The following is a 10629-nucleotide window of genomic DNA, read 5'->3' on the forward strand; positions in this document are numbered from 1 at the left end:
TCATTATCTTGCTAGCTAAGGTCATTATCCTGCTAGCTGGGTCATTATCCTGCTAGCTAAGTCATTGTCCTGCTAGCTAAGGTCATTTTCTTGCTAGCTAAGGTCATTATCCTGCTAGCTAAGGTCATTTTCTTGCTAGCTAATCATTATCCTGCTAGCTAAGTCATTATCCTGCTAGCTAAGGTCATTGTCCTGCTAGCTAAGGTCATTTTCTTGCTAACTGTCATTATCCTGCTAGCTAAGGTCATTATCCTGCTAGCTAAGGTCATTGTCCTGCTAGCTAAGTCATTTTCTTGCTAACTAAGGTCATTATCCTGCTAGCTAAGGTCATTATCCTGCTAGCTAAGGTCATTGTCCTGTTAGCTAAGGTCATTTTCTTGCTAGCTAAGGTCATTATCCTGCTAGCTAAGGTCATTGTCCTGCTAGCTAAGGTCATTATCCTGCTTGCTGGTGTCATTGTCCTGCTAGCTAAGGTCATTTTCTTGCTACTAATATATCCTGCTAGCTAAGGTCATTGTCCTGCTAGCTAAGTTCATTATCCTGCTAGCTAAGGTCATTATCCTGTTAGCTAAGGTCATTATCCTGCTAGCTAAGGTCATAATCCTGCTAACTAAGGTCATTATTCTGCTAACTAAGGTCATAATCCTGCTAACTAAGGTCATTATTCTGCTAGCTAAGGTCATTATCCTGCTAGCTAAGGTCATTATCCTGCTAGCTAAGGTCATTATCATGCTAGCTAAGGTCATTATCCTGGTAGCTAAGGTCATTATCCTGCTAGCTAAGGTCATTGTCCTGCTAGCTAAGGTCATTATCCTGCTAGCTAAGGTCATTGTCCTGCTAGCTAAGGTAATTTTCTTGCTAACTAAGGTCATTGTCCTGCTAGCTAGGGTCATTATCCTGCTAGCTAAGGTCATTTTCTTGCTAACTAAGGTCATTTTCTTGCTAGCTAAGGTCATTGTCCTGCTAGCTAAGGTCATTTTCTTGCTAGCTAAGGTAATTTTCTTGCTAACTAAGGTCATTTTCTTGCTAGCTAAGGTCATTGTCCTGCTAGCTAAGGTAATTTTCTTGCTAGCTAAGGTCATTTTCTTGCTAACTAAGGTCATTTTCTTGCTAGCTAAGGTCATTGTCCTGCTAGCTAAGGTCATTTTCTTGCTAACTAAGGTCATTTTCTTGCTAACTAAGGTCATTTTCTTGCTAGCTAAGGTCATTGTCCTGCTAGCTAAGGTCATTATCCTGCTAGCTAAGGTCATTTTCTTGCTAAATAAGGTCATTATCCTGCTAGCTAAGGTCATTATCCTGCTAGCTAAGGTCATTTTCTTGCTAACTAAGGTCATTTTCTTGCTAGCTAAGGTCATTGTCCTGCTAGCTAAGGTCATTTTCTTGCTAGCTAAGGTCATTTTCTTGCTAACTAAGGTCATTGTCCTGCTAGCTAAGGTCATTTTCTTGCTAGCTAAGGTCATTTTCTTGCTAACTAAGGTCATTTTCTTACTAGCTAAGGTCATTATCCTGCTAGCTAAGGTCATTTTCTTGCTAACTAAGGTCATTGTCCTGCTAGCTAAGGTCATTATCCTGCTAGCTAAGGTCATTATCCTGCTAGCTAAGGTCATTATCCTGCTAGCTAAGGTCATTATCCTGCTAGCTAAGGTCATTTTCTTGCTAGCTAAGGTCATTGTCCTGCTAGCTAAGGTCATTATCCTGCTAGCTAAGGTCATTTTCTTGCTAGCTAAGGTCATTATCCTGCTAGCTAAGGTCATTTTCTTGCTAGCTAAGGTCATTGTCCTGCTAGCTAAGGTCATTATCCTGCTAGCTAAGGTCATTATCCTGCTAGCTAAGGTCATTTTCTTGCTAGCTAAGGTCATTCTTCTGCTAAGGTAATTTTTTTATGCTAATTGAGGTCATTTCGTTGCTAAGGTAATTTTTCTGCTAAACCTAGGGTAATTTTCCAACTAACTAAGGTCATTTTTCTGCTTATTGAGGTAATTTTTCTGCTTAGGCATTTTTCCTGCTAACTAAGCTTATTTTCCTGCCAAATAAAGTAATTTTTCTGCTAACTAAGGTCATAGTCCTGTCAACAAAGTTAATTTTCCTGCCATCAGCTACCCAATATATGTTAGGATGTGTAAGTAACTTGGTATCATCTGTATATAATATAATGAGAAAGGATGTGAAGATAATGCAGTTTCTATGGTGACGTGTACTGTAATTCATACCCCGGCCGCTAAGATTCTTCGTGGCGCTGCAAGACGTTATTGAAAAACTTTGATGAAAAGATGTGGCAGGAAAAACTTACCTGACCTATATTGCAGTGGATATTTGCAACGGGTGGTAATGTGTTGTTATGTAACTGCAACAGGAGGTCATGTGTTGCTATGTGTTGCTTTATAACCGCAAAAAGAGGTAGTGTGTTGCTATCAGTTACCTAATATACGAAACCTCACATAAACACTTACCCTTATATATATTTCGTAATAAATAAGTGAATAGATAAAGAAGACAAGTTTCATATACATTTCAGTGTTTGTTGTGGCTTGTAATTCTCACCCCGGCCGCTAGGAGGAGTCCCGCAACGCTACAGGATATCTCAATTTCCTTTACTCGTTATACAAAAAAAAAAAAAAACCCACACAAGGACTTACTATTTTCCTCGCTTCACTTCTCTAATATTAACGTGGAAGGACTTTCTTCCCTTATCCCAACGAGGAAAAAAGTCGAGGTTTTTTTGTGAATTTTTTTTCTTCCGGGTTTCATTAAATAGAATCCTAGGATCAGTTTGTTATCTTTGTTATTTTTTTTTATAATTTTCGAGGGTTGAGATGAGTTAGTTATCATAGCCTTGAGAAATAAGATTAAAGTAAGTTTTATTTTCTCGGGTTCTTGCATATATCAACATATCAACTACAATACGAAGAGGGATTAATATATAAATACAGCTGAGTTGAAGCTGGTTATAATCTGTGTATATATTATTTTTTTATAAACATGTATGGTGTATATGTATGTTTTATCTATATATTATGTTTATTTTTTTATTATACAGTAAAATGAACCATTGCTTTGTCGTTTATACCGTATTTTATAAACCTTTGTGTCAGTGAGAGAAATAACACACACACACACACACACACACACAAAACTGTTCCATTGTCCAGTGTACAATATGGTCAGTGTATCGCACCACTGATACTGTCCATCTGTTTATGTCTCACACCATTTCCACCACTCAGAGAGAGAGAGAGAGAGAGAGAGAGTTTCTTTATCTTTTCTTCCATGTTTTCGAGATTCAAATATTTAGCCTGAGAAATATGTTTAGGTTTGGTTAGGTTTGGTTATGTTTGGTTAGGTTAGGTTTGGTTTGGTTAGGCTAGGTTAGGTTACTCCCAGCTAAGTCAATCAGCTAACTCAATCACTCCACCATGGCCGGATCCTCAATTCCCTCCCAACAAAGCTAATAGGAGCTCTTTAATAGGAGTCCTTTAATAGGAGTCCTTTTAGGTGTAGGAGACAGGAGAGGGGTAGAAGGACACGCTGAGGGCATTCATTCAAGGTGATGTTTGTGTGTAGAGGGAGGAGGGGAGACAGAAAGAGTGGTACAGTCAGATGTATAGAGACAGACAGACAGACAGACAGACAGACAGACAGACAGACAGACGCTCCCCTCCCCATTTTTCACCCCCATATCCCTTCTGTTTCTCCTATTTTCTCTCCCCGTTTTCTCTCCCTCTCTCTATTCCTCTCTCCCCATCTCTCTGGGGTGTCTGTGTGAGTGACCGCGTCCCCTCCCCGGAGATAGTTACCCGAAATACCCCAGATTGGGAGGAAGTTAGTGGTTGTGGGTGGGTGGGTGGTTGGGTGGTTTGAGGATGGGTGGGCGTGAGTTTTAGAGTAGGTCGGTGTTTGTGGGTGGGTGACTGGGTGGATTAGGTGAGAAAGTGGGTGGTTTGAAGGTGAGTGGGTGTTTATTTTCATTCTAGTAATCCTAAATAGCCAGTGGTAAGTATAGCTTTGCTTTAGGTTAGGTTTAGATTAAATTAATTGCATATTTGACTAAAATAGATAGATTAGGTTAGGTTAGGTTAGGTTAGGTTAGGTTAGGTTAGGTTAGGTTAGGTTGGGTTAGGGTTTAAGTTAAGTTAGGTTAGGTTAGGTTAGGTTAGGTTAGGTTAGGTTAGGTTAAGTTAGGTTAGGTTAAAGTTAAGTTAGATTACGGGAAACTAATAAGATCCTTGTGTCCTGAGCAATGTTGGACGGTGTTCAATATTTTCAAGTAAGATTAGAGTGTTACCTGTCCTTACCTGTTCTTACCTCTAATTAAGAAGCCTTATATAGCCTTCGTCCCAAACAACTTTCTCTTGAAGACACCAATTAGTAGCTTATCTCTCTTTCTCCCGCTTTCTCATTCTTTCTCTCATCCCTTAGAGAAAATATTTATTTCTCTCTCTCTCTCTCTCTCTCTCTCTCTCTCTCTCTCTCTCTCTTCATCTTCCTCTCCATCTTCTTTTCTTCTTCTCTTTACTCTTCCAAATCTATCATTCCCTCTTCCTCACCACCTTCTCTTCACCTCCTCCTCTTCTTCAACTTCTCCTCGCCTCTTCCCCACCTCATCCCCACCTCCCCCCTCACCTCTTCCACACCTCATCCCCACCTCCCCCCTCGCCTCTCCCACACCTCCTATTCACCGCTAGTAGAGAAGCTGTCAACATCCTCCTCCTCCTCTGGTTTTTACTCACTGGATCTCTCGGCTAAGAGTAACCCATTAGGTAGGGTTAGTAATTATTAACGAGGTGCTTAGGGGTAGAGGGGGGGATAAAGGGGGAAAGAGAGGTAAGAGGAGGGTAGGGAAGGGAGAAAGGGAAGAAGAGAGAGAGGGGGAGAGAATAAGAATTGGTCTATTATCTCCGGGTGGCTCATCCGCTAGGCCACGGTAGGACGCCACCCTCAGGGAGGCTCCACATTGTCTCACTGTCCAGTCCCCAAAATTTCTTCTTCCATCAATAGTTCATTAACGGAGTATGTAAGTTCCACCATGTTTTTCACTACAGCGGTACAGCAAAGTATATATTTTTTGCATTAAACTGTTATTATTTTATTGTCTAATCATCACGACATATAACACCACCCATCATCACTACATATAACACCACCCATCATCACTACATATAACACCATCCATCATCACTACATATAACACCACCCATCATCACTACATATAACACCATCCATCATCACTACATATAACACCATCCATCATCACTACATATAACACCATCCATCATCACTACATATAACACCATCCATCATCACTACATATAACACCATCCATCATCTACATATAACACCATCCATCACTACATATAACACCATCCATCATCACTACATATAACACCACCCATCATCACTACATATAACACCATCCATCATCACTACATATAACACCATCCATCATCACTACATATAACACCACCCATCATCACTACATATAACACCATCCATCATCACTACATATAACACCATCCATCATCACTACATATAACACCATCCATCATCACTACATATAACATCATCCATCATCACTACATATAACACCATATCCATCATCACTACATATAACATCATCCATCATCACTACATATAACACCATCCATCATCACTACATATAACACCACCCATCATCACTAAAAATCGCTAAAGTAGTTTCCGAGATTCTCTTGCGGACACACACACACACACACAAACACACACACAAACAAACAGACAGACTTCTTTGTTTTATATAGATATATAGACTAAGGCAAAATACACACAAGTTATAGCATAAAGTTTATTTTTAATGAATAACAATATACATCAGGTAGTAGACAGGGAGGTACTGGGAAGATCTTGGAAGCATAAAGTGTTGTCCAATGGTAGACCCTGCTGCCAGATGTGACCAAGTCCCAGGTTTTTTATCTGACTTTTTGTCTCATTTATACATAAGTGCAGGGTTTCAATTGTTTCTCTTACTCTAACAACATAACATGCTGTACATGTATTGTTTCTCACTATTAATTTTTTTTATCTTATTGTTATTATTTTTTTTTTGTGCCTTGGTGAGCTACTTCCGTAAAAAAAAATAATGAAAACAAAAAATAAAAAATCCTTACATGTTTTAGTCTCAAACATAATTGAGAGGCCATCTTGTTGACAGCTGAGTCTTGGGCAGCCTGAGCCTCTCTCTTCAGTGTCTGAACGATACACACTGAAGGAGGTTCGACAATTCTAGTAGGGTTGGCCTCTTTTTTGAGTCCTTATGTTGGGCACCTTTCGCCCATAAGTCAAGGTTTTCGGGGATTTTGTTTTCTAGCACGTGTGGCAACAGCGTGGCCAGCATCCAGCCAAAGCTATAGATATCGTTGGTAGGGTGGCAAGGCTCTCCGTTGAACAGCTGTGGGTCTGTAGACGGGTATGTTGTTGGTGAGTTGTCCCAATATTGTATGCAATCACCAGCTGGGTGTGAAGACCCGAAGTCGATCAGGGTGGCCCGTAGGTCGCCTTCTTTGTCTCGGAGTATACATATTTTGGCAGGCTTGAGATTCAGGTGGAGGATGTGTTTACTGTGCAGATATTTGACGGCGTTGAGCACCTGCTGCATGATCGAGATGAACTCGTTTGGTGAGTAGAGTTTTTTGGTGATGCAGGTGTGGAGGGGTTCGCCGGCGTACTGCGTCACAATGGTGAGGTACTCGGGAACTACGCCAACCAGACGCTGGACGCAAGGGAAGTTCTGCACGGAGGAGAGCTGAACGATCTCTCTTAGCATTATGTCTTGCACGACCGGGTCGTCGTAGTACTGCTTTAAGACCCATCGTTGATGGCCAACTTGTACTGCAAAACTGTGGCCAGAGGACCCTGAGCCCAGGTATTGGGGTTGCCGTTTGAGAATCATACTCTCGCAGATGAGAGTGTCGATGATTGTTACGCGGTGCTCCTCACAGGTGTCATACACCCGGTCGATGAAAGATTCTTCGTAAACAGTAGAGAAAGTCATTTTGGTTTTACTGACTCACAGCAGCGATGATGGACATGAAAGTAAAATTGGCTTAGAAAGTTAAAAAAGGTGTGAAAAAGACAGGTTGGAACTTTGCTATAGTATAGAGTGAAGTGTACTGTAGTGTAGGAGAGTAAAGATGAGGCGAAGTGTAGTGAGAATAAGGTGAATTGTAGTGAGATTAAGGTGAAGTGTAGTGAGAATAAGGTGAATTGTAGTGAAGATGATGTGAAGTGTAGTGAAGATGATGTGAAGTGTAGTGAAGATGATGTGAAGTGTAGTGAAGATGAGGTGAAGTGTAGTGAAGATGATGTGAAGTGTAGTGAAGATGATGTGAAGTGTAGTGAAGATGATGTGAAGTGTAGTGAAGATGAGGTGAAGTGTAGTGAAGATGAGGTGAAGTGTAGTGAAGATGATGTGAAGTGTAGTGAAGATGAGGTGAAGTGTAGTGAAGATGATGTGAAGTGTAGTGAAGATGAGGTGAAGTGTAGTGAAGATGATGTGAAGTGTAGTGAAGATGATGTGAAGTGTAGTGAAGATGATGTGAAGTGTAGTGAAGATGAGGTGAAGTGTAGTGAAGTGATGTGAAGTGTAGTGAAGATGAGGTGAAGTGTAGTGAAGATGAGATGATATGAAATGTAGTGAAGATGATGTGAAGTGTAGTGAAGATGATATGAAATGTAGTGAAGATTAGGTGTGATAATAGTTAAGATTAGTCGAGCTTCGTCTGTTGCACTTTTGATGGTGTAGTTTGGATAACATGACCTCTGCTAACGTTGGCTACACTCCCATCTACTTGTTGCTTATACAGGTGATTCTCTAAGGCTTATGATCACTTACAGTACCTTTTCTCGTTATTCTCATGCAATATACACATCCAGTCTTGTGTACTGTATTATGTAGGATCCTTAGTTTGTGTTTATGATTTTCTGGAGGTTGTTGTCATCTATCTCTCTCTCTCTCTCTCTCTCTCTCTTTATCACTCTCTCTTTCCCCTCTCCCTGTCAATTTCATCTTCCTCCCACTCTCTTAACCCATCCCCCCCCTCCCACTCTCTTAACCCACCCCCCCTCCCACTCTCCTAAACCTCCAAACCCCTCTCTCCCTCCTTCCCTCTCTCCCTCCTTCCCTCTCTCCCTCCCTCCCTCCCTCTCACCTTCCCATTCACACTTCACACCCTCTCGTTCTTCAGGAGTTGGTGAGAGGGAGGAGGATTTAGAACTACTTGAGAGTGAAAAGCTCTTATCAGCCTCAGAAAACACAAGTCTCCTCGTTTTTCCCCCAACACTTGAGATGGCTAGGTAAATATTTGAGCTCTGACCTTCTGATGACCTTACTGTTTGTCTAGCTGATAAAAAGGAAATTCTCAGAAAATACGTGGATGGTGTGTGTGTGTGTGTGTGTGTGTGTGTGTGTGTGTGTGTGTGTGTGTGAGAGAGAGAGAGAGAGAGAGAGAAATAAATAAAAACTATACCTACATCACGTGATAAAGACAAAGTAAACATCTTCAACACTAGTTAGGTCACCGTACACGCCCACACAACACAGACAGAAACAGACAGACCGTGGCCAGGTAAGAAGACAGACAGACAGACACACCACCCACGTTTGTATTTCTTCGATTTTTCTCTCGTTTATTAAATTTTACTTGTGTTTGTGCTTTCGTCCCCCCCGGGCATAAAGTAATTGCAACTGATTTACTCGAAAAGCATTCTCTAACACCGATAAATCCTGCTTAATGTTCTCTTAGTGACAGATTTCGAATTGATTTGTGTGTGTGTGTGTGTGTGTGTGTGTGTGTGTGTGTGTGTGTGTGTGTGTGTGTGTGTGTTTGAATGTGTTGTTATGGTAATGTAAATATTTTATAATGAATAGTTTTTTCTGTAATTAGTAGAGACTGACTCGTGATCAAACATGGATGTTAACCTATTCTAACCCAATTTAACTTAACCTAACCTAACCTAATCCAGTTAAACTTAACCTAACCTAATCCAATTTAACCTAATCTACCTTAACCTAATCTAATTTAACCTAAACTAATCAAACCTCACATGTTGTACTACTGACATTGTTACTTCTACTGATGTTATGGTTATTGCTTTTCCCTGCTATGACCTCTAACCTCCCATATCCATCCTCAACTTTGACCTCTACATGACTGCAATGACCCTAGGAACAAGTTATTGTAGATACTATCCATTGACCCCTCGGGAGTGGTGATTTAGGCCACGTAATTTGACGGCTCGTGTCACCCTCCAAGTTCAGAGTGATGGGAACTGCACATTAATGAGATGTATGTAATGCACTTTAGGGTTCTCTTCGTAATGGTTAGGGGAGAGGCGGGGGTTTGTGGGTAGGAGGTGTGGGTAGGGGGTGTGGGTAGGAGGTGTGGGTAGGGGATGTGGGTAGAGGGTGAGGATGGTAGGGTTGGTAGGTTTGTGAGGCTGGGGGCAGTTTTTGTGGGGTTTAGTGGAGACTTTTGTTGGAGGGTTTTTTTTCCTCGTCTCTCTCTCTCTGTCACACACACACATACAGTATCACATTATTCTCAACGTAAGATAAAAAAAATAAAACCCACTAAGGTTAAACGAGAAGTAAAGCGACATTAAATCTTTCCCATTTCTCCTTTATTTTTTTAACTGAGAGTATTTTTTTTCCCCAAGAGTCACAGAGAAATTTGTACTCCCCGCTACAGTTAACATTATTTAAGGTTTAGGTTAGGTTAGGTTAAGGTTAAGGTTAGGTTAAGGTTAAGATTAGGTTAGGATAGGTTAGATTAGGTTAGATTAGGTTAAGGTTAGGTTAAGGTTAGTTTAGGTGATCTTTTATTTCATGCTATTAGAATTTGTAATGTGATTCGTTTCCGTTTTATATATGTTAAGTTGTCTAGTAGTTGAATAGTGTTTTTTTTATGTATAGTGTGTGTGTGTGTGTGTGTGTGTGTGTGTGTGTGTGTGTGTGTGTGTGTGTGTGTACTGCGATATATCAGGAGGCGTTTGCTCTACCCCTTCCAACGCACTCTACTCCACCACCTGCTCAACACACCCCATTCACCTATCCTTTACTGCTACCCCACCCCCCATACAACACACCCAAGCCCAGTTTCCCCACCCCATCCCACCCCACCCCACCCCACCCCACCCCACCCCACCCCATCCCACCCACCCCACCCCACCCCACCCCACCCCAACAGACCTCACCCCACAGACCCCACCTCACCCAGCCCCACCCCTCCTCTCACCTGCTTCTTACAGCCATCCCAACCTATCTCCTCTCTCCAGCCAGCCCACCCCTACCCGCAGCCCACCCCTGCCCCACCCCCCATCTCAAAGGCCTCAGTTTAAGTCCAGCTGGGCGTGGCCTAAAAGACCACTTTTGTCTTTTTAAGGACCATCATAACCTAAAGGACTGACACACACACACACACACACACACACACACACACACACACACACACACACACACACACACACACACACACACACACACACACACACACACACACACACACACACACACACACACACACACACACACACACACACACACACACACACACACACACACACACACACACACACACACACACACACACACACAGTAAA

The 10629-nt window shown here is 41.7% G+C and overlaps 1 protein-coding gene across 1 annotated transcript; it reads right to left on the reverse strand.

The window, feature by feature from the left end:
* Positions 1 to 6214: 6214 nt before the first annotated feature.
* LOC121854940 (serine/threonine-protein kinase 17B-like) lies at positions 6215 to 7024 on the reverse strand. The gene has a single exon (XM_042349746.1). It carries the CDS (start codon positions 7022 to 7024, stop codon positions 6215 to 6217), a length of 810 nt encoding a protein of 269 aa, XP_042205680.1.
* Between the last annotated feature and the right edge of the window lie 3605 nt (positions 7025 to 10629).

This window comes from Homarus americanus, unplaced genomic scaffold (genome assembly GCF_018991925.1).
Source record: "Homarus americanus isolate GMGI-L3 unplaced genomic scaffold, GMGI_Hamer_2.0 scaffold1649, whole genome shotgun sequence".
In the NCBI taxonomy this organism is placed as follows: domain Eukaryota; kingdom Metazoa; phylum Arthropoda; class Malacostraca; order Decapoda; family Nephropidae; genus Homarus; species Homarus americanus.

What these genes read in the sequence shown, in the direction of transcription:
- LOC121854940 (XM_042349746.1), bottom strand. Translation starts at nt 7,024, where the DNA reads ATGACTTTCTCTACTGTTTACGAAGAATCTTTCATCGACCGGGTGTAT.